The 25,168-nt window shown below is 45.1% G+C and overlaps 1 protein-coding gene across 1 annotated transcript in view; it reads left to right on the forward strand.

Annotated features, from left to right (window-relative positions):
• The window catches only part of ZMYND10 (zinc finger MYND-type containing 10), a 1,281,921-nt gene that overhangs the window by 685,529 nt on the left and 571,224 nt on the right, over positions 1–25,168 (forward strand). Inside the window, exon 6 of the mRNA XM_069644108.1 lies at positions 5,490–5,578. Coding sequence (XP_069500209.1) covers positions 5,490–5,578 — 89 coding nt within the window. The remainder of the gene's footprint in view (positions 1–5,489; positions 5,579–25,168) is intronic.

Here is a 25,168-nt window from a genome sequence, read left to right on the forward strand (position 1 = left end):
TATGTATGCAGATGATGTTCTCCTCACTGTAACCCAGGTTGACGAATTCATGAAAGCCCTATGGCAAGAGATTGAAGCATTTGGCGAAGCATCGGGGTTCAAAGTTAATTACGCAAAATCAATAGCACTAGGCATCAATATACCACGGAAGCTTAGGGAGGTATTAGCAACTAAATACCCCAACCTGTGGGCTAAATCCCACTTCAGTTACCTGGGAGTCAAGATCCCAAAAAAAAAGAGCGCACATACCAAATACATTTCTCACCACTATTTAGGGAAATACGCAAAGACCTGTAACACTGGCAGAAACAAGAAGACTCATGGATGGCGAGATTCACAGCTCTGAAAGTGAACCTGATACCAAGATTAATCTATCACTGCCTAGCCCTCCCAATAGCCATCCCCAAAAAGGACCTGCTGAAACTACAAAAGAAAATTCTGAAATATGCCTGGGGCGGGAAAAAAATTGCGAATAGCCAAATGGGTAATGTTCCGGGAAACAGGTATGGGTGGCATGGGGGGGTCCAGAGGTCGCCAGATACTGCCTCGAAGCAAAGCTCTGGCAGGCTTTCACCTGGCAATCGGTCACTAACCAACCTTGCTGGAAGAAGCTGGAGGAGAATTGGAGCGGGTTGCATTAGCATTGCTTCAGCATATCACAATGACCCGGAACCCCCCCCCCCCAAATCTGGCCCACTAACAGCAACCAGAAACACCGTAGAAAGTTGGAGAAAGGCAGTTCGCAGATGGGGCTGCAAAAGCATTGTGGGGCCACTATCCCCAATCTAGAATAACCCCGACTTCTCCCCGGGAATACTCTCGAACACATTTGACAAGTGGATGGAGGGGGGCTTAAATCAGATAGCGGACGTCTTCGGCAACAGCGCCCCATTAGCATTTGTGGCATGCAAAATGACATTCCGGGTGCCAGAAACCGAAAGATTCCGCTATGCGCAACTTAGGCACTGGTTATCCAACAGCAATATAAAAGTCCATGGGGCAGAGAACTCACAGAACCAGAACGCACCCTGACAGCAAATGCCCCTCAAGGCAAGATATCACCCCTATACAGACAACTAGACAAATCGGATCCTAGCAAAAAAGAAAACTACATGCAGAAATGGGAAAAGGACATAGGAAAAGAATTGGGTCTGGAGGAATGGAGCCGAATCTGGTCACAAATGCACAAGAGCTCCAAATGCATCACAAACAAAGACAGTGTGGTAAAATTATGCCACAGGTGATACCCGACACAGGAAATCCTAAACAAGAGCAACCCAGCAATTCCATCGCAATGCTGGAGTGGCTGCCCAGCCACAGGCATCTTGTTTTACCTCATTTGGGCGTGTCCGAAAGAAACGCAATACTGGAAAGATATGTTGGAACAAATCCAGCTAATCACAGTACTGACTATTCCATGGGAACCGGGGATAGTCCTGCTGGGGAGTACGGGCAAAGGGCAATTCCCAATGACAAGCCACCTAGCGGACCTATGCTCTCACCTACTCACAGTGGCACAATTCTCCATAGATAGAATGTGGAAACACCCTGAAGGCCCGGCAATCCCCATGAGGTGGACAAAATGCTGGGACATCGCAGTCGCAGAAAAAATTGTAGCCTTCCGCAACATTAACAGGAGCAAATTCTATAATGTCTGGGCTCCCTACCTAGAATACGCGGAGCAATTCCCGAGTGCAACCCGACAACCTCCAGCTCTCCAGTGGATGGCGAAACATGACTAACGGCTAGGTGGCAACTCTGGAACTGAAGTGTTCACAAGTCTCTCAAAGAACTAGAATCCCTGGCTCACGGAAGGAACAAGGTTTCCGTTCCTCACACTAGCCCAGCCCTGCAAACATTGCAACAGAAACTATTGACTTCCTAAGGCCCCAATGTTGAGTAACCATGTATATGTGTACAATTGCCCTTGTCTTGACCCCCCTGAAACTCCCAACCTTATTTCATTTTTGATTATCCATGTTCTACCCTCTTTTATGTTTGTTTATATGTTTTTGAAAACCTTTAATAAAATATATGTTGAATAAAAGCCTGCCTGTGAAAGACTTCAACCAGGGACCACAGGGACCTCTCAAAGGTTAAGGACTGAATGTAGCCCATTAACCCTGGGCCCAGATTTAAGTACCCATGGTGATGGTTCCCAAAAAGTGAATTTAGGAAGCCCGTGACCACCTAGTCAGTACAAGTCATCTTTTCAGGTGCGGTTTACTAGATCGGAACAGTGATGAAGGGACTTTAACCCCTTACCAACAATGACCCAGACGACCGGTATGACGAACAATCACCCTTCCTAGTAGTGGGACCATCAAGCAAGAAGCAAAGACTAGGATGACTCCAGAAAGGCAGGTGAACCTGGCAGTGTAGGAAATGGTGCCTTGATGAACAAGGGAAGGCAGCCCAACTGCAAGAAAACATCCCACGAAGAAGTCGTGGGGGTGACCCAGGATGGTCCTGAAAAGCTGATGAGGTGGTGGGCTATTGGGGTCTCCCTAACATTCCATGTGACTGCAGCTTCTACAATGAAGGTGGGATGACCAAGGCAGTAAAACAGAAAGCCAACAGTAAAACTGTGCTGAGACGGTCCCAGCATGGAAGGCCTCGCCCAGTCAACAAGAATGTACAGCAACCAAAAATGGGAAATTAAGCCAGGACTGTGTCAAGCCAGTTTGGCTAACTCTAGTCTTTAAAATGCAGCAATTACCCAACCACTACAGGAATCCCGCAGAAAGTATGTTATCGACTTTCCTGTCAAGAAAATTCCATCAGAATTGAGTGCAGAATAAGGGGCTCCCTTAGATAGGCCAGCCCCTGCATGTTGGTATAAGCCATCTTGCCAATCACACTACGGAGTTCAAAACAAAGGGTTAAGTAACCAGCCACTCCTGTTGGCCCCTAAAGCCATCAATCTCCTTATACCACTCCCAAAGAATGCCCGTCCCAGGGCCAAGAACATGTCTAGATCAGTGCATGATTGTGATCACTTGTGCACAGCTACCGTTTTAGGCTTGCGTCCATGTTTCCATAAACAAAGAAAGGCCCCTTCAAAATGTCAGAGAGAAGGGCTAAAATAAATAATTGGTACCCCAATGGCTGCCAGAAAGGTACATTGGTCTACAGGTGTGGTAAATCAGCTTACAGCTGCCACTGTCCTACTCCCTAAAACCATTGCAGGGTGATGTAATCAGTCTGAGGCCAAAATGGGGGATTAGGAAGACCCATGTTCTGCTGGTTGTCTTGGGGAATATTGTTTTAGTTCTCTCCATGGGTCTAGCAAGGAGAAAGGTTATCTGACTACTCTCCAGTTTGCCTTCAGATGTTAAAACAGGCATATGTAAATACGCCTAGGAGGGTTCCATGTGTTAAAATTGCGACAATAATGGCTGTGTTTGCTGTAGCAATTCATGTAAAGGATGCAGCGGTCACCCCTGCAACCCCCAGACCCATTATACCATTTAATGGGAGTGGGGGGACACCCCTGCAACCCCCGGTCCCCTTAAATGGCATAATGGGGTACACCTTTACTGGGTCAAACCACTGACGCGAATTTTTGTACAGTCGATATTTTTGCCGCAATTGTATTACTGTATACCCCTAAGAGTTTAGCAAGGAGTCTTGATAACACATTCCTGATATTATTTGTTTAGGGGTTTTGAAAATGGCAAAACTATGACACCTCGATGGATGAGCTACCATGTCTTATCAGTGTTGGCAAACCTGTGGGATCCCACATCTTCCACCCTCTGGGAGGCTGATTGGGTAGCAGCCAGACCATTACAGTCCCTGGAGGCTCTGCATACAAGATGGTTTTTTTTGCAGCTCACCTCAGTCCTCCTAACTAAGCATTTCTCTAGGGATGGAAACTTCTTTAGTTGCTTCTGGCTAATTTGGGCTAGAACCCCCGAAAGAAGGATACTTGCATGCCTCTCCTTGGTAAGGTTTGACTCCTACCAGCTTTTAGATGAGGCTCCTAGCAGGATTTCGACTCTAGCCTTACCTCTAAACCTTGCCTGTCTGTTCTAGATCTTGGCGTACTTTGTTTAGCCACCTCCTGGTCTGTAATTCTTCCATTACCTTGTCTATCTAGCCAGCCATAAAAAAGCCACTCACCACCTCAATGCTATAGAACCACATAGCACACCATGTCTTACACCAAAAATCACTAGCCACTGGCTAGTGGCAAGTGCACATTTTGCACTCTGACACTATGGTATCATGGAGTGGTGTCCAGCTAGGAATACTTGGAGACGCATTGGGTAACGACCGGACCATCCAAGTCCCCTGTGGCTTGACCCCCTTGTACCAGAGGATTGGGCGCTCCTCCAACTTACCATGGTCCCTAGACCACTTCTTTTCACCCTTACAACGGCAACACCATCAGACAGGCGTTGCGCTTCCTTAACTGGAGATTATGCAAGCGATGGAAGCGGGTGTCCAGAGCCAGGGCACCGGGTGGACCATTCACACTCTCTCACAGCGGTGCAGTGCGAACAGCGTCTTCCAGGATCTAGGCGAAACAGTATGGCATTCCGTGAATACGCTGTGGCCTGTGCTTTATCCCTCTCCATGACAACAGAGACTCTGGAAGTCGGCCACAGTGTCCTGCTGCTATTTAAGCTGCTCTCTCCCTTCCATCATGGCGTCTTGGTGCTCTGGTAAGGCTGTTTGTTTGCTCCCTGCCTGGCTTTTTTTCATCCTGTTTGTTTCCTCTGGGCCTTGCATTGTCTCCACTTGCTCCCATCCCCTTATCTGCTCTCGTTTGGTAGTTCTGGCCACGTTCTTTCCCTTGTGCCCAGTGCAATCTCTCCTCTTGCTACTATTGCTGTCTTTCCAGTACCTCCAACCTAGTATCTGCTTCTTCTCTTGTTACCTTCCTGAGCAGACTTCTTCCGGCTTGCTATTGGTCCCACCATCACTCTATGGGATCCTACTTGTAACATCTCCTCAGTGCCCTTCTCCAGTGTTCGTATTGTTCCTGCACCATGCAAAATGGTGGGGACTGCACACTGTGATGCATGGAGTTTACTCCCTCTCCAGTGTGACATTGCCTTCCCAGATCGCTGTCAGGGTTACTTCCTGACTTATACTCCACTTTAGGTAAACAACGGCAGAGTGGCCATCGCAGACATCCGTGAAACACCAAGTACGCGGCACAGGCAAGACGAACTGCTCAACGCTTCTCCATTACATTCAATTCAGGGTCTATGGATCATCTTGCAAGATCTCATTAAGAGAAACTGGTCTGGTATTCATGACGTAAGGTAGATCGAAGACTCCTATTTTCATAAGTGTAGAGTTTTTATATTCTTTCAGAATTTCCTTTGAAGGTAGATGTGTATGAGTATCAATGTTTCTAAGAGATGTAGTGTGTCTTTGTTTAATGATGCTGTGAATCTGTAGTCGAGTCTGGCTCTCAAGACATGGCAAGTTCCAACCCATGTAGAATTGTGTTTTCACTGCCCCCTTTCCTGTAGGAGCTGCAGCAGCAGGCCAAAGCATTGGAGTTCGATATCTCATTGAAGGCACTGTCTGTGCTCCGATACATCACTGATCACATGGACAGGTGAGCTATGTTTATTTTACCATTACACAATAGCAAAAACATATAAAGCCTTATTATCTTTATTATTGCTTATAAAAAGATGCAGAGTACCTATTTTGATTGTTTTAAAGAATTATCGAGAAGGGTATTTCATTCAGGTTCCATAGAAGGCTGTGTTTCTCTGAGTACAGTGGCCTGGCCCTGCAGTGCTTTCTGCATTGTAGATCCTCATCAATATTCAAGCATTCTGGCAATGTGCTGGATCTCCTCCGAATACTTTATTTTTTTATTTTTTGTTTTATTGGTTTAGTTCAAACATTTAACACAGATAAAAGAGCAACAAAACCTTTCATAAATGTATGTACATGAAAAGAAAAAAATTAAGTCGGAGATGAAAAAGAAAGGAAAAAAAAAACAGAACAAGAAAAGAAAAATCCATAAAATATTAATCACCTGAGCCAGCCATTGAGGACATAGACAACTAATGCCTCCCCAATGGCTCCTTACTAAAAGATATATACATCACTAATAATCAATTAAGAATGGCATTCAAAAACTTGACAAGAGCAAAAACTACCAAATGATTATCCCCCACTAGAAATGTTTGCCACCATCCGTCTGCCGAAAGTGTGGGGGCTGTTGTAATAATAGCACCCATAAACAGATTACGACGATCAGTCGGAACAATGCAGGTGGCTCGGAGGTGTTTCAAGGTTTCCGTAATTTTTAAGCAAAATCTATAGATCGACTGTTTCTCAACCAGTTGTTTGCGAGCAACCAACGCTTCCCAAGTGGGATACAGATTCAGATGTATTCTCAAGAAACTTCTCTAGTAACTGAGCACGGGAACCTCTTTAGATATTTCAGCACCTGCATTGAAGATCTAGTTTCAAACCCATCGTTTTCCATCAGTGCCAAGTTGTTCCTTTTAGCTTGAGTCAATATCCATTCCTGCTGCCAAACTCTCTTTTTTACCAGTACAGGGTCGAATATAAAAATCTGCACCAAGGAGTCGAGATCTTTCAGCAGATTATGCATTTAGCCTTCCAAACACTAAGAAGATCCTTGTTTGTCAATGAAGCATTACTCCCTACTATGGTTAACTGAGGTACCGTGGGGGCCAACAGAGTTTTGCAGACGAGAGATAAAGATTTCCACAATGATACAGAATATAGAGAAAATAGGCCCCATTCAAAACGAATACATGCCATGGGAAGGCTCCTTGACAGTCCTAGAATGCGCTTCCAAAAAGCACCTTCTGGGAGTTCCCACATTTGCCAAGAGGTTTAGGCTAGATTCAGCTCCATACAAGAGGATTGGAATTACCTGATTATAAAAGGTAATCAGTGGAGTCATTGAGAACTTGCCAAATCTTCCCTGGGCAGTTTAATTTTCTACTTTTGACTTTAATAGATTGGCCTAGGGTGTTTCAGCTATACTTTGGTTGATACAGACCCCCAAATAAATAATCGAGTCAATGCATTCTAAGGGTTCCAGATTCAATAACCATCGCTAAGCAGGATTTTTTCCCCCAATAGCTCCCCCTTTAAACACCAAGATCTTAGACTTCTTTGCATTGACTCGTAATTCATTTCAGGTCATGTACGACTGAAGGGTGTCTAAGCGCCTCTGCAATCCTATTGGTATTCTATCAATCAAAAGAAGATCTGCATAGACAATCCAAGGTACAGGGTTCCCATTGATCTTAGGTGGAAAACCGCGTACTTTGTTTTGGGTTGCTTCCATATCAGAAATGTACAGGTTAGAAGATGGGCGCAATTGCTTCAATTCCCTATTGCCCTTAATTACACTCAATAGCAACCCCTGGCAGTTCAAACGTACCTGCATCGATGTGTCAGTATAAAGTTCTTCCATCGGCTCCAAAAACTCTAATGGCCACTGCGGAGTCACGGAGGGAGTGATCACTAGCCTCCATTTCCTTGATTATTAGGGATTGGGCTCTTGCTCGGTATAACGAGACACAAAGCAATAATCCAATATTGCTTTAGCTGTGCCGCAACACCAAGGATATAAAAGTAAGTAGACCAGCGGCCGCCAAGATGGCTGCAATGTAAGAGCTCTCCCTGACGCAACTGGGGCTCTATTCTTGCCCCCTCCCCCTAAGAGGCACCCAGTTTCTTGAGCCAAGCAAGCTATGTTGGGGGACACTAACTGGCCTATATGATAGAGGATTTGGAGGCTGTGGACACTGGAGAACGGCAGAACAAGAGCGATACTCCCTTGCCACGTGGGTTGATGAAAATATTGCCAATCCTCCGAACAAAACAGTGGTGTTGAGCAGTCCTCCTTGTCCCACATTTGGCCCACCATAAATGCACAGATGATACAGAGAAGGAAAGCAGCAGCCTGAGATGAGGGCTGATGGACCGCTGATCTGCTGACCTTATAAGAAAGGACCCCTGGGTGATTGAAGCTGAGCCAACACAGCAACACCGGGGGCAGGCGGCCCCCATAAGCGATGCTCCAGTAAACATGAACAGCGAAGCACTGCAGGAGTGGTATACTGCCCACAGGTAGAGCAGCACTAGAGAAGCCGCTGAAAACAAATAGCCCAGGTTCAGGGAAAGACCAAACGCTGTGTTGCGAAAGAGCTCAGGGCCTGAACTCTACCAGGGCGTGGCTGAATGATGGTGAGAAGTGTACCCGAGTCTGCCTGTACAGACAGACACAGCCCATATACTGTGTCAGGGAAGAAGTGGGTCCGGACTGCGTTGTAGCCCCCTGTAATATAAGTATTGGGGACCTCTCACCACAAATGTCGATGCCGGAACCAGAAGACAGGCTTTTCTACTTGAACTGCGGTTTGTTGGCTTGCAGTAAAATAAGCTCATGAATATATGGAATAGTTCACAGGCTTTAGGAAGCATGCACTGATTTTAATGTATATCAAACACTGCTGCTCTTATGATCTAATGATATCAAGAGAAGCAGAGGTTGAAGGTGGCACAAAGTACAGGGGAAATATGAGTGAAGTACCAAGAAGAGTAAAAACCTCCCCACTAAAAGGACTGAGAATCTTGAAATATCGAGACAATCTATTTATTAACATTTGAAATTGATTCCTAAACAAACGTACAATCGCTGAAATGGAAAACTGGCGCTAACTTCAATGTGTAAACCAGGCTCGCTACTCATTTGAGAGGCTGATTTTTCAGGCGTAGCATAGATCCATATACAAGATCGAGCCAGTAATTTAGGGCAGTTAACTAGATTCCAACAAAGACAACTAATATAAACAGCAAAACCATCAAATCGCGATTGATTTTGTCTTGGAGTGTGTTCAGTTTGTCCAGCATAGCATCCTGTATCTTGTTGCACCAGACCTTGTCCTTGGTTATAGGAGGCGGTGTCTGTGAGGGAGCTTCCAATTCCCTGAAGATAGAGAAAATGTATCTCGAACCAGATTTAGCATTAGCTATCCTGGAGTTGAAGGAATTAGCTTTGGCTGTGATAATGGCAGTTTTATATTCTTTTGCGATTTATTTTTTTATTTTATTTTATATTTATTTTTTTATTTTTTTAAGGCTTGTTTGGTGGAGTCACTAGGTTTGACTAGCCATGTTGAGAGGGCTGTGCTTTTCTTAGTGCATAGTTTGAGGAGTTCAGGAGAGAACCACGAGTTGGTGTGTTTGGCGCTCTTGGCTTTTCTTTGGATGAGTGGGGTAATGTTGTCCACAGCTTGCGAGATAGTGAAGTTGTAGGTGTCACCCAGGGTGTCTGGGTTATTGGAGAATGGTGGGCTGAGTTCAGGAACCAGGAGGTGTGGCAGGAGCCTTTCCTTGGTGAGTTGCTTAGAAATTCTGGTGAGGGCAGGCGGTAGTGATATAGGGAAAGATGGGCTGGGTTTTAGTAAAGCCCAGGTCAAAGTGGATGCCTGCACGATCGGACCAGGGAATTGGAACAATGGATGAGATAGTTGGGGGGCAATTGTAATGGGATATCCAATCCAAGGTTCGGCCTTTGGTATGTGTGGGTTCTGTCACAGCTTGTTTGAAGCCCAGTATGGAAAGGGCATTGTTGAGTGATGCTACATGGCCGTCCGCAGGGTCGTTAACGCCTAGGTTCATGTCTCCCATGAGGATAGACCTAGTATTCTTTTTTAGGTTGTCAGCGAGGGCATGTAAGAGGGCATCTTGGAAGTTGGTGACTGGTCCAGGAGGGCGGTACACGATGTGGAGTGTGATACTGCAGTTAGGTGACAGGTTGGCCTTGATGAGCATGTAGTCGCAGTTATGTCCAAGGTCTCCTTGTACTCTCCTGATGGTGATGGATTCCTTAGCGATCAGGGCAACTCCACCTCCTTTCTGAGAGCACCGAACTTGTCTAAAGATTGTGTACCCTTCAGGTAAGGCAAAGGAAAGAGCCGTTCCTGATGCTTCATGAAGCGAGGTTTCACTAATCATAAGAAGGTCGAGGTTGGAGTTGCACATAAGGTCGTGGATGTCAAGCGCATGGGCAGGGAGTGATTGAGCATTAATGAGAGCGCAACTGAGCGTAGACAAGGGGGAAGCTGCAACATAGATAGGGGCCCCCCAGTATCAGTCACGGGGAAGCAGTTGGTATTAGCAGCAATCATGGGGGCACCAGCAACAATCATGGGGGCACCAGCAGCAACCATGGGGGCATAATTGGTATTGGCAGCAGTCATGGGGCAAAATGCAGCAATCATGGGGGCACATTTGGTATTGGCATCAGTCCTGGGGGCACCGCCAGCAATCATGGGGGCACATTTGGCATTACCAGTGGTTATGGGGGCACCAGCGGCAATCGTGGGGGCACCAGCGGCAATCGTGGGGGCACCAGCAGCAATCGTGGGGGCACCAGCAATAGTCAAGGGTTCACCAGCAGCAATCATGGGGGCACATTCGCCATTTGCAGCAGTTATGGGGGCAGCAACAACAATCCTGGGGGTAGCAGCAACAATCCTGGGGCACCAACAACAATCATGGGGGAAGCGACCGGAGGCAGAGAGCATACTGTCTGTGAGGTAATGTCAATCTCTGTACTGGTGGAATCCGAAGTGTATATAGGTGAGGCTGTGGGGATCCCGTTGGCCTTCTCCTTCTCTTCAGAGGGGGAGGGGGATGCCGGGTAACCCCCTGGGTAAGACCCCCTGGTTTGAAATTAGGCATGGGCCTGCCCCTCGCAAAAGCAGTGGGCCCATATGACGAGTGGTGACAAGGTAGTGAGTGCAAGGTAGTGGTGCCCATGTTGTTGGGGGCACTGATTTAGATGAGGTGTGGCTCAGGGCAGATTGGGCTTCCAGTGGCTAAGCTGCGTAGCATGCTGTGAGGTGGCGGCACGCTCTACATGCTGGCCGCTTGAGGGGCAGGGGAGCCTCGAAGCGAGCTACTCGTTTCGGCGATGACGGGAGATGGGTTTGGAGATAGGGGGGAAGGGCAGGGTGCGGGAGCAGAAATGGGCAGTTCTTCGCACAATGCTGATGGCCAGTTGCTCGCGTCGGGTACTCTTACCTTCCGTGTATGGATGCTTGCAGATACTCTTCTCACTTTAAAGTGGGAGAGGAGGTGCCGCACGGCGCTGCAGCCCTATCAGAGCCCGGGTCGATGGTGGTGATGCTGCATAGCGCGATGGGGTCAGCCATTTTGGCACGGCCCGACGCCTTGTGGGAAACTGCAGATGCCGTGGAAGATGAGGGGTATTCCGGTGCCTTCTTCCCCGGCTGGGGCTTCATCTTTCCTTTGCAGGGCTCTCGCAGCAGAGCAGACGAGAGGAAGCGTGACCTTAGTGCTGGGCCTTTGCCCTGCGGCTTTGCCTGGTGGTCACCCTCCTCTACCTTTAAAGCGGGAGAGGAGGTGCTGCACGGCGCCAAAGCCCTATGAGAGCCCGGGTCGATCTTAAACCGGGGACAGGAATTTGATCATTCCCAGGGGCGTACGTGTCCATCCAAGGGTGGCTTCCCTGGAGTTGATGGCGCAAGTCCGTAAAGTAAAATATGCATAGCTCTCAACCATTTGCGATGCAAATGCGGGTGAAATCACCCGATTTTGTTTTTGGTGGGTGAGACGCCCATTGGAATGAATGGGTGTGCAGGAGGCTTGGCGGGTGAGTCGGCCCTTTCCAAGGCGGGTGACACCCGCCAAATGCGTGTGAGTTGAGAGCTATGAACATGTTTTTTCGTTTCAGGATATTAGTCCCTAAGTCCATCGACTTCATGTTGATAAGGTATGCACTAGAGTTTGTCTGGTCATTAGTAATAGTGTTCTTGCTGAGGTGGTGTATGCCACTAGCATCTAAGATCAGAGATCGCCTCCCTTTATTTGGCAGAATCCACCGACCAAGCTCATCCTGCCACATACATTGCAGCGGTGAATCGCCAAAAGATCTTGCTGTCAAAACACACAGTACTTACTTAACACATGCATTACTCACAAAGATGTATTGGTTGCCATTTCCAATCTTAAAAATTAGCAAAGTGCAAAGGCTTTATTGTATATGGTCCAATTTTATACAGTTTTATGAGAGTATTGTTGTGGCTACTGAATGTGTTCTTTAACTAATTACCTAACTCTGGTATGGTACCTGATTCTATGTTGGAAGTTGGGTTTGTTTGCGATGGTAGATCTTTGACAATGATTGAAAAGTCTCCCATCTGCTACACAATGTAAAATGCCAAGCACGCCATTTTTTCTTTGCCAAAAAGGCTATTTACTGTGAGGACTAGAGCTTCATGGAGAGAATATTGCAGGTTTTAGGTTTTGGAAAGACCTTTATAATAAATGTGAGCTCTGAGGCACATGTGGACAGGGTAACAAACAGTACCCAATATCATCTGAAAGTTCTGTGACAGGCCAAACACTTTTTATCACAAAAGAACAGGATGATTTTGACAAGAGCATTCATTATACCATGCATCGATTACTGCAATGCCCTCCTGATTGGCACAAATGCCTGCAGTATAAAAAAACTACAGATAACAGAGCTAGGCTGTACGCGTCATCTATGACATCCCCATGAGAGAACATATCACCAGTGCCAGAAGAAGCCTACATTGGCTACCAGTGTCAGCCAGAATATGGTTCCAGGCACTTACTCTAACACACAGATGTATTCATGGAAATGCCCCTATCTACCTAAAGGAAAAAATAAAACCCTACATCCCTTTTAGGCAAACACTCTCCAGGAACAAAGGTTTGCTGATGGTGTCCAGGAGCAAAAAAAGTAGAGGCCCGGGCAGATCTTTTGACATACTATCAGCCCAGTACTGGAATTCCTTGCCAATAGCATTAAGATTGGAAACCAAACCGCATGTTTTCAGGAAATCTCTGAAAACCTTTCTGTTCAATTGATCACTCCCTATCCCTATCAGATACGTGTCCCTATGAATCATATGTTGTCCTGTTTTTCCAGTCCTTTGTGTACAGGTAGATAAATGTCCACGCTAACTATGCATGTCCAAGGCACAGGAATTTGGGTGAATGGGCACTTTTCAGGATGGATCAATTTCGCTTAGGAACTAGGCAGGATTCCCCATTCTTTCTCTTGCTTTGTCTTAATAATTGAGCCCTTTACCAGATGGGTCAGTGTTGACAACAAAGTACATGGCATGCACATCATATGATCTGGTGATGTTTTCGGATGTGTTGGCCACAATCGTTCAACGTCTGTCTTCTATCCCAGAATTATACTCTGAATTGGGTTAATTCACTGAAGTCTCTGCATTTAAGTTTATTTCCAGAAACAAATGTATGCACTAATAGGCAGAGAAAAGTATGTGATACCTCAGAGTGAAGGTCTCTGGATACCCCGCACTACTTTTAGGAATGACATTGCAAAATGGTATAGGCTTGGGCTCATCTAGTTTGGGCGTATTAACCTGCTTAAGATATATGTACTCCTGCCTTTTATATTTTTGCAGGCAAAGCGGATCTAGGCTCACCTGCTCCAGGTTCTGAATCTGTGCAAGGACAGTTTGATGAATCGCTAGATATCATCACTTCTCCTGAGGGAGAGCCCCTTCCCATGAGGCCAGGGAGGTGAGGTTGCTACCCGATAGTCCCCCCTGCGGGTTGTATAATGCGCGAGGATCTCATGGACAGGGAATTCTCCCTTCAGGGCTGAGTACGACACTATCTAGGGTGTACCCCTTGGAACACCAATACACCCCCATACACTCTAACCTATCCTTCTGTGAAGAACCTCTTAGTAGAGAGTAAACCTATGCACTAATATCTGGTAGAGAACTATAGGAAACCTGAACGTACTGTGATGAAGAAGAGGCATAGAGATTGAAAAATTGAAGGACAAATGAGAGAGAGAGAGCCTAGCTGGTAAGCCATACAGAGCGGAGATGCAGGAAGTATTAAACCTGTGACCGGAGGGCGCTAGTGGAAATAGAAGGAAAGCCCCATCTGATTCTGAACGAGAAGCACTGTGCACAGCTCGAGCCGCAGAGAGGATCAGTAACACTGCCCCAAGAAGTTGGACCAGCGAGTCCTTGCCATGTGTTAAGACTGTAGTCAGTGGGAAGACACTGAACCGCTGGAAGAGCGCAAGAGCACGAGAGAAACGAGCCAAGCCAATGAAACACCACTTCCAGCGAGGTCCGGAGACGTGCTGCACATTTGTACGGGATAACTGGAGGCAAAGGTCTGCCGGTGAGGACACAAAGTAGGTAAGAGGGTCTCTTTGTGGTCCCTGGTGTAATCCCTATTACATAAACATTGAGAGAAGGGTCATGGACTCCCGAGTCAAGAACACTATTTGTGCATCCGAGGAAATCTTCCTGTTGTCAGTGGTGGAGTCATAACTATCCTGGTCAGATCACCACAGTGTGAACTTCTCCATCACTTGTAATGAACCATGCCTACCTAAGATCAAGACCTTAGACTCCTACGAAACCAGGAATATTTGTAAACTCTCAGCTGAGAATCTAAACTATATCTTAAGGAATGTCCTCACAGATAATGTCACCAATGATAACCCCTGCCTCCTTGCAGCCATATACCTTAATTGCCTCACCAACATAATATATTCTGTAGCTCCACGTGTCACCAAGACTAGATGTACCGACATAAAAACATCATTTTAGTTCAATGAAGAACTAGTTTCACTTAGGCGAACCAAACGTTCGCTTGAACACCTCCACACAAAATCTCGTACCCCAGAGTCCGCTGATGCTTTCAACACCGCCAACAAAATTTACAAAGCAACTATCCTCACACATAAAGCAGATGCATTCAATACCCGCGTTAGTAATGCTTCCTCAGATTCGAAAGAACTATTATCCATCCTTAGAGAGTTGGAAAGCCCCATCCCTACCTCTACCCCAGTCCATTTGAGTAAAGAATGGTGCACAACCATCCAAGATGCTATAGCCTCCAAGATTGAACTGCTACAAAAAAAAGATTTTCACCAAAAGAAAGTAATAACTGAAAAACATACATTCTCCTACACTCCTACAAGTTCCAAAGTCTGCAATCTACCATTATTCCACTTCACAAGAGTTTCCCAGGAAATAGTGAACAACACCATTGCCAAATTGAAAACCTCTAAACTATGTGCCTCTACCCTCAACCCTATCCTCACTAATTTCATCAACGCCTCCAACACCAACCTGGTCCTAGCTAGCATTAAAGAAGCCTGGGTCACACCGCTTCTAAAAAAATAAAAAATAAACTCCCTGGATCCACTAGCGCCTACCAACTACCGGCGCAGAACTACGGTCCCATTCCTTCTCAAAATCCTAGATAAAATAGCATACAATCAAATACAAACACACCGGGAACAGAATAACCTCCTAGGAGCTAGACAATCTGGATTCAGGCCCAACCACAGCAAAGAAACCGCACTCATTCACCTGAAAATCCAAATGGATACCATCAGAGACTTAGGGAGACTGTGCATACTGTTGATGTTGGACTTATCAGCAAAGTTTGACCTTGTAGACCACAACAAACTTTGTGCCACATTAGCAAAAGGCTTCAGCTTCTCAAACAACGCTACACTCTGGGTTAAATCCTTCTTAGCAGAACGTACCTCCAGTCTCTCCATTGGCAAAGACGCCGCTGACCCTATAGCTGTCCCTATCGGAGTCCCCCAAGGCTCATGTCTCTCCCCCACCCTCTATAATGTCATAATGTCTATACAAAGCTCCTTTTTTCAGCACTAGACGATATGGGTGTCATTTACACACATTTTGCAGATGACACTCAGATCCTCATCCCCCATCTCTGGGGACTATGCCCAAGACACCCTGACCATAAACAAAGTCTACGCCATCATCCAAAAACTGGATGGCATTGAACAGCCTCTGCCTTAACAATGAGAAGACAGAGGTTCTCATTTTGGGTTCCCAATTTAAAATAGGCAAGCTCCACCCAGACTATGCAGCTATCAACATTGACGGTACAATGTTTCCAGTACTTAAGCAAGTCAAAACACTTGGTGTACACCTTGATGCCAACCTCACCATGAGCAAACACATTTCAACACTTGCGTCTTCTACAGCATACACTTCTAAACTTATCACATTGAGCCGCCAATTCCTCACACCTACCAACTGTATCACTTTGGCTAGATCCCTGATTTTAACCAAACTTGACTACTGCAATGCCCTATTATTAAGAACGTCCAACACTAACATTAGTAAGTTACAATTCATGCAGAATAAAGCATTAAGAGCTGCATTAGGCATAACAAATTCCGACCCTATTTCTAACATTAGGAGAGAGACTCCACTGGCTGCCTATTAAAGCCAGAATCATTTTCAAAACATTGTGTCACACACAAATGTCTCACCATAAAGCCCCTGGCCCTTATTACGAGGTTGGCGGAATGGGTTTACCGGCACCGGTAAACCCATTCCGCCCTATTACGAGGTCTCCTCGCGGCACCCGCAATGGGCGCCTGGTGAAACCAGGCATCCTTACCGGGTCCCACGAGGAGACCAGGGAGCTAACAACGGGCCCGTTATAAACGGGCCCGTTGTTAGCTCCTTCCCCATTCCCATTGAGCCCTATGGGGGCTCGAATGGGAATGGGGATTGTCCGGGTTCCTCAGACGAGGAATTACCGGGTCCGCCAAGGTTGGCATGGCCCGGTAAGTCCTCATTTGAGCAACCCGGGTCCGGTATGCGGTAAGGAGGCAACTATGCCACTAAATGGGGCATGGTTACCTCCAACCTCGTAATGAGGCCACTATCTACCTAAATAATACCATAAAGAAATAAACAGCTAGCAGGGACCTCAGATCTACCTATCATGCACTTGTGAAAATCCCGCTATATAAATGCACCAGAGCAGGTGGTAGTAGCTTCCAAGTCCTTGCCCCTACTCACTGGAACTCTCCACAACTTAACATAAAAAATGAGACAACCATCTCAGGATTTAAAAAAGCTCTGAAAACTTGGTTATGTAACCAGTACTAAAGAACTCTTGACAAATTGTATGCTTCTGCCAGTTCTAATTGAACACCCAATCGGGGGGCCTCGACCTGATCAATTGCAATCACAAGTGAATGTCTTCTGTACCTCATCATGTATATTTAAATCGTTTTATCCTGTTATTGCAGCCCTCCAGCTATTTGTACATATCCTTTTGTTTGAAACTGTTTAAGATTTGTTCTAAAGCTGGCTGTAACCTCGCCGTGATACCCTGGGGTCTAGGCGTGTAACAAATGTAATAAATCAATACAAATAAATACATTAAATAACCACTGACCACCAGAGAAGGGTCAAGGACCCTGAAAGTCAAGAGAACTAATTGGGCAAATCTTCCTAGTGTCAGTGGAAAGGAACAGAACCACTGACGATCAGCAAAACCCCGGGCGAAGACCCAAGTGCAAACAGACACGAGTCATCTTCAGCGTGGTAGTACCTGACTGGTTAGTGAACCAGGTCTGCCGACCGAAAGAAAAACTTGGGTCTGGGACCCAAGCACAATTGCAACACAGAGGAGATACTGGTGTATCCAGGGAAAGGGAGTCATTCACAATGGGTCTAGTGTGATTGACACACTGTAATAAAAAGCATCAGGAGTAGGGAGTCATCCTCCTGATATCCAGTGCTAAAGGAACCTTTTCATCTGGGGAAGGGAGACCTTTCCCCTGATACATCAATGGCCCAAGAGGAAAAGGGTTGTTGGGCTGGTTTTCTTTTGTTTGTTTGGAAGCACTTGCAACCGAAGGAATGGAGTTATTGCCACTGGTGAGAAGTATTGAAGTTCCTGAAGTGAACTGTGATCACCATCCCAGGAGAAGGGAGACATTCTCCTGGGCGGCAAACACTGTAACCTTGTCTGATTTAGTTCTGAGTGTGAGGGACAGAACTAGAGATTTTTACACAGTACAGTGGACATTTAAGTTTAACTGACATTCTGACAGAACCTTTATAGTCTTTAGTTGTGGCAGGGAAACCATTCATAGAAATAGGAACAGTTAGGTCTTTCTTTCTTTGCAAATAGAATAAAAGTATTTGCTAACCATCATGCCACCTTTGTGTCAGCCTTGCAACACGCTAAACCGTCAGACACTCCTCTGGTCCGAGCAGCTCCCCAATCACAATTACCAATTGTATCTCACTCACAACTAGATCTGAAAGGAGACATCACTGGCCTGAGGCTTTGTAACGAGGAATGTTTGCTGTAACATACCATAAGAACAAAGGTGAAGACAGAGACTCCTCTGTGATCTACACCCTGTATTCCTGCCCCTCCGCTTGCACACACTATTGATACCACATACTCCTCTGATCGTAATCCTGTCCTTGCCATCATTGGTCCTTCTGACCACCCGTCCCTCTCTTCTAGCCCAAACAATGTTCACGTGTCTAAATAACCATGAAGTGTCTGGTCCGCAAATCCCATCCAGTAGCATCTCAATACCACACAGTGGAGGATATCGGGCTCACCTCCCTAGCCTCAAAGGGGGTTGCTCACCCTTGAGTAGAAAGGGCGAATACCATTGATTCGTCACAGTATGCAATACAAGAAGGCCTCCAAATGGCCCCTTTCCTGTTATTTAACCCTGCAATTGGCAGATACACTTTTGATTGGATCATTCTAGGGTAAAGCTGAGGCACCAAAGTAATTAGTTTTATCACACAAATATGCCAACTCTAGTGTAGATAAAGTATGGAAGGAACTGAATCTTAAGCTATTAGCTGAGCAGGTTTTAACTGAAGCCACAGTGTCCCACCTCGTATGGTTCTTTCTGTGCTCCTTTGTCTAGGGAGGGGTGTGAGGTGCAGGTGCCTGGTGCCTTAGGCTTGTTGAACTCAGCAATTTCGGTAGATCCTAATGTGATGATGCCATAAAAGGAGTCCCTTCAGCCTGCTTCAGAAGGTTGTTATACAGCTGTAATCCCTATCTCCCATATGGTTAATAAATTTAGCATATCCTATACAGACCTGATCTCTACAGAACACAGGACCTAATCTGGTTGAATATTTTGTGGTTTTCTGGAATGAGAGAGCCTAGAATATATAGACTGCTTTTTTGAACACTGATCTCAGATCAGAGTTTAGGCTCCCCTGATCTAATTCTGTACTTTTACACCTCACAACGTGGTATATCTGTGGAATGGTGCTAGAGGACACAGTGCTATAGGAGATACCAACACGTTGAACTATATCTAGTTTTGCAAACCTCCCCAGCTTACACACTTTGGCAGCCCAGTGACAAAACAAATCTTAGAAGTATTGGCAATTATTAAATTCATGTTATAGAGAGAGACAAATTACTTGGCCTCATAAAAAAAAGCATGTGCATCACGTGCATCTGGTCCTGATGGCCTTTCATACTCAATACTGAAAGCAGACCCAGATCACGGGGCAGATTTCTGGCTCACCCTATTCAAACATGTTTTGAAGGTGGCAAAAATCCCGCCAACCTGGAAAAGTACAATTCTGTTTCCAATTTTTAAGAAGTGGGATCGATTGGTCCCTACTAAATATCGGCCAATTGCCTTACTGGATGTCTTGGGGAAACTTTTTGCAGCAATCTTATTGAAACAACTGAACAACTGGGCATTGAAATCCGGCAATTTCGATAAAAGACAGGCCGGATTCACTAAAGGAGAAGGATGTAACGTCAGTCTGTTATTACTTAATGCTTTAAAAATCAAAGCACTGAAATCAGGAAGGCCAATATATCTAGCGTTCATCGATCTAAAACAGGCCTTTGATAGCGCTGACCGGAACATTTTATGGAACAAATTATGAGCCTCTGCATGCCCCCAGGAGCTTCTGTCACTGATGATGGCCCTACACACGGACACAACAATCCAAATAAGGCTAGATGGCGCTGGCCACTTGTCTTCGAAGATTGCAACACACAAGGGGCTGAAGCAGGGATGGTCGCTGGCTCTGGCCCTGTTTGGTCTTTACATATTGGACTTGAAACATGCTCTAAATACATCAACCTCTCCCCCAAGAATGAATGGCGCGCCCCTGGAATGGATGACCTACACAGACGACCGAGTCCTTTAGGCGCAAACGCCGGTCGGCCTACAACAAAGTTTGGAAACCCTGCAGAGATACACAGATCAAAACTTAAATATCAATGTTGCAAAACCTGAAGTTGTAGTACTACAAAACCTATCAGGAAAGAAAAAGAAGCTGGTGCCCGTGAAAGGAGTTGATGAGAGTAGTGGGCGTTATAAAATACCTCTGTATGTTGATCAACTAGAACAGAGATGACAATCCATGGACCACGGAACTACAGAGGAAAAGAAAGAACCTGAGGGCACAAGTACTAACAATTAACAGGAAGCATGGGAAATTCTCTCTATCACCGACAATACTATTTTGCAAGCGGAAGGTTATTCCTGTTCTGGCCTATGGTGCAGAGACGGCCCTTACTACATCTTGGGAGATATGGGACCTGTTAGCAGGTCTTTTCTGGAAAAGGTTACTGGGCCTACCAAACTTGTTACCCATTGCTGCCATACAATGGAAATTGGATCTTGTCTCTAGGAACGGAGAGTCCAGTGGAATTCCCTCAGTCTGTACAGGAAAATAATCATCACACAGCACAATTCGAGATCTTTAAGGAAAATCCCGGATTCACCCGGGAAGAGGTCATGGTATCCTGGTATCCTGGTCTTTAAATTGCAGGCTAATCTTAAATAACATTGACTTTTGTGACAACCAGCATAAGATCAACCCGGGAAAGGTGAAGCAACAACTGTGGTGCGCAGACTGGAACCACACGAAAAGATCAATGGGAATAACCAAACTGGGATCTTTAGCTAAAAAAAAAAAAATGCAGATCTCTGAACATAGTGCCCAAATATGTGACAAAATTCCCAGGTCCGGCTCAGAGAAATGTATTCCTCATTTTCAGGCTCAACCTTCTACACACTAAAGAGGTGCTTTTTGTAAGGTGCCAAAATGGGGCCACAGACTCTATTTGCAGATTTTGCAAGGACTCTACAGAAAGTCTACAACACCTACTCCTGGAATGTGCGTCGCTTAGAGCCTTGAGCTCAAAACACCTAGGGGAATTAATCATGAATGCCCTGTTGGTGAACGCGGAGGAGTAGTGGGAACGATTCTACTATGGAAATGATTTTTAGTTAATTTTTGCAATATCAAATTTCTTCACGGACATATTACCAAATTCGAAACAAATAAATGAAAGGAGGGAGCAAGGCTACAGACACTAAATGGGGGAGCGGGGTGGGGGAGTGGAGGTCCAAGAAGGAACCAGACTAAATAAGGGAATGACGTGCTTACAGCCTGGCTCGGTTTGACAGCACTTATGTAGCATACCTCTTCTCTTAGGCCATGCTGTTTTCATCGCCAGTACCCTGTCCCACTCGCTCTTTATTTTATTACTTTTCTAAATTTTTATTTTTTTCTTTATTTGTTTACATATCTTAGGTAAAAGTTTGTAATAAACTGTATACCAATAAAATAAAAATGTAAATTATCTTTTATTATGCACTCAATACCGGAGACCAGTCTCCAAGAGTGGGATTCAAACCTGTATTGCTCTGCGTTGTCTGCTTCCAAGGCAAACATGTTGCCCTGGGATATCCTCCCAGGAAGATGGAGGTCTCAGTAGGATTGAACTCCTTCCCATCCCTATGTACTGCTATAAATAGAACCTCTGCCTTTTTGTGAAGTAGTAAACAAATGACTGCTTGAGGATGCCAGAATTATTTATTGGGAGGAGGCCCATGTCTTTCCTTGAATGTAAGGTAGACTTTAGTATCTGAGGCAGACAGGTTAGAATACTTTCAACTGAGGCATTAGGACCTTCCAACCAAATACTTTTTAGAAACGCTTTGGAACCAAATTGGTATCAGGAGGTGATCTCTGCTCTGAATGGTACACTACCAAGAATTGCAAGTCACAGTATCCTACCAAGGGAAGTAGAACATGATTTATATAAACATTTGTCTGACAAATACTAGCAGTTGACATGGGCTAGGGCCAGGACCTCATTTTTGTGTATCGTGCCGGAATGAGGAGTCAGACTCATTAAGGACATTATGAACTCTATTTAATGAAATTATATGAAAAGGCCTAACTTTCCCTATTGCTAATGGGATCACCCTGCCTATCTAGAGGAACTAAGAGTGCTTGTCTGGTGTCAGGAAGTCCCAAAATAAAAATGTCCTCAGTCCAGACATAACTCTTCCTGATGCTACCACTAGTTTAACCAACTTAAACACAGCCAAGAGATGGTCTTTCTTTCCCTGGACATCTCGTAGTTCCTGTTAGCCTCTGGATACAAATGTCTCTTTTATGACATTGCATTGCTCCGATACTGCTATGATCGATCTCCAGTCTCATATTAGGAACATTGTTGAAGATGGAAATGCAGGCTTACTTATTTTGCTTGACCTAAGCGGAGCCTTTGACTTGTTGGACCATAAACAACTTGAGCAAGCACTAATGAAGGGAGCTAATTGTTCCCAAAAAGCAATAGATTGGCTAACATCCTTCCTCACAAATAGGAAATTGAAGGTCCATTGGTGGGACAGTTTCTCCTACGAACAATTCATAAGTTGCAGGGTACTCCAAGGGGTGAGCTTATCGCCACTCCTTTTCAACGTATACATCAGGTACCTCTGTTTGATCCTTGAAGAAAATGTGCATTTATTTGTACAAATTACGCCGATGATGCTCAGATGATCATCAAGCTGAGTGGTGATTACGCGCAAGACAGCTAAAAGGTCAGCGACTTATATAAAACCATCGATACTTGGATGACTAACAACTGGTTATGTCTAAAGGCTAAGGAAACCGAACGGATGATCTTTGGGACCAACCAAGCCAGAGCCAAACTAAGCCAACATTACGAGTCCCTGCAAATAAACAACATTCAAATTAAAATTGCAAATAAAGTCAAGACATTAGGGATCCATCTGGAGGCCTCTTTAAGTGCTGAGGCTCAAGACTTGCAACTAAACAAAAACTGCTCTCACTACCTAAGGTTGCTACACAAAATTTGACCCTTCATGAATGAGGAGAACTGCGCCACAGTCGCCAGAGCAACCATTCTGTCTAGACTTGACTATGGAAATGCGCTCCTTTTGGGGACAAACAAGGGTCAGATTGCTAAATGCCAAAGAATCCAGAATCACGCTGTAAGAATCATAAAAAGAAAAAAGAAATCTGACCACATCAACGAGGATTGGCTAACAATTGAGGACAGAATACAATTTAAAACACTGACACTTCGCTGTGTTTATGGCCCAGCCCCTGCATACCTCAAAGCTAAATTGACCACGTACATACCAAGGCGGAGCCTCAGATCCCAATTATTGGGCCAACTAGAAACCACCAGATGAAAGAAAACAAATGGCCTTGGCTCCGCTTTTCACACAATAGCAGCCACCACATGGAACAAGCTCCCCTCATCCATTAGGCTTGAGACGTCCAACAGTGCCTTCCGAAAGAAAATTAAGACCTACCTGTTTCGATAAAAGACTTTGACTAAGGTTGATCTCTCCCTCTGACTGAAACCTATATGTTATCTCTCTTCTTGTAGCCTGTACATTCGAAGTGCAATATGTCCATGTTTTGGCACCCAGATGCCTGCGGATTTTGGCGCGGTTGAAGTAAGTAAGTAAATAAATAAAATATGTGAGGGTTCAAAAATGAGAGGCGGACACAAAGTTGTAACATTTTCAACATCAGACATCTTTATTAAAATAAAAGGGTTGGATAAAGGCCTTTCTGTCTCTATCCTAAAGGGAGTTTTCTTTCCTAGGAAACTAAAAATTAGTCTGTGTCTTGTCATCAAAATTATACTAATTGTCCTCGTGTCCAAAAGGTATCTGACCCTCGCACTATAAATGAACAATTAAAGGTGTGTGGTAAGTATTTCTGTTTTTGATCGAGTAGAAGTGTATAAAAATCAAACGTGAAAATCCAACCAATAGCCTCTGAATCCAGGGTCTGGTTTCCCTTCCCCAGGATTATTTCAGGGAGGATCCAACAAATAGTGTCCCTCAAACACTGAGCCTTTAAGAGTAGATGAAATGTCTTTCTCAAAATACGTTGTTCAGGATGGCAAAAGGTGTCCTTTATTCTTCGATAAGGTTTTAGATCTATCCCGTGGTGTACTCTCCCACCGGGTATCTTTGCCATAAAGTATTTCCTTTCATAGGGTCTATAGGGTTTACTTGTTCTACTCCCCTGCCAGGAATTTCCACTTCTGGATCTTGCAGATCCCCTGGTGTACTCTCCTGCCAGTTATCTTTTCCCGAAAGGAACAACTGCCTGATGGTTTCTTTCACTAGGACTTCCCACAATGTGCTCTTTCCTTTTTAGTAGAACACAACTGTACCTCTTCCCTGTTTATACTTCTTTGGCTTCAGGTACTAGTTGTTCCAATTCCTCAATCCTCAGCTCTTGCATCGGCTCACCCTCCACCCCTGGAGGCTCGCCCTTACCTTACATTGCACTTCACCTGCTGCTCCTCCATCAGCACCCCAGCACCTATCCCATTCCCTCTCCCTTCTGAACCTGAACTTCCTGAACACTCACAAGGTATAGTAGGTTTGTTCTCCCCCACCCCACTGTATTTAATATTGTTTTCATGTATTTTAATTTTCTCCTCCCTTGTCCCCCTCCCTGTTGCCCTGTGGGAACTTTGAAACCGTATTTGCTTGTTAGGCCTTTATACAGGAAATAAACAATAAATAAAATAAATATATGTAGATTGGCTTTCTTTTCTCATTAGTACTCTTTTGCTTGTGGAAATGCGTGTTCCATTTTTTCCCCTAATTGACTTCTCATATAAGGATAGTTGTACACATTTTGCCTTTCTACTTCTTCCTTAATGTTTATTTGCTGAGGATAACATTTACTCCAACTTTCCACAAATTTCTCTCTCACATGAGGTTCTGTAAAAGTTCTGACTCATCCTTTTACTTGTTCGGTATTCAAAAGATCTATTTCTTTGTCCAAATGCCTCGCCGCATGCCCCCGGGTTCCCAGCATTCAATAGCACAACCTGGTGTTTGCTGGCAGCTCTGGACCATGGTACGCTGCTTTGGCGAAGCTGCAGCTGTCGGAAGACTTCCCGATTTCGCTGACCCTCACTTGGTTCCGGTGTCGGCTCTGTATTTATGTGTCAGAGAAATTGAAGGGTTTTCGATGGACAGCGTCCCAAA

The sequence above is a fragment of the Ambystoma mexicanum genome, chromosome 2p (assembly GCF_040938575.1).
Source record: "Ambystoma mexicanum isolate Mex_15411 chromosome 2p, UKY_AmexF1_1, whole genome shotgun sequence".
NCBI lineage: Eukaryota > Metazoa > Chordata > Amphibia > Caudata > Ambystomatidae > Ambystoma > Ambystoma mexicanum.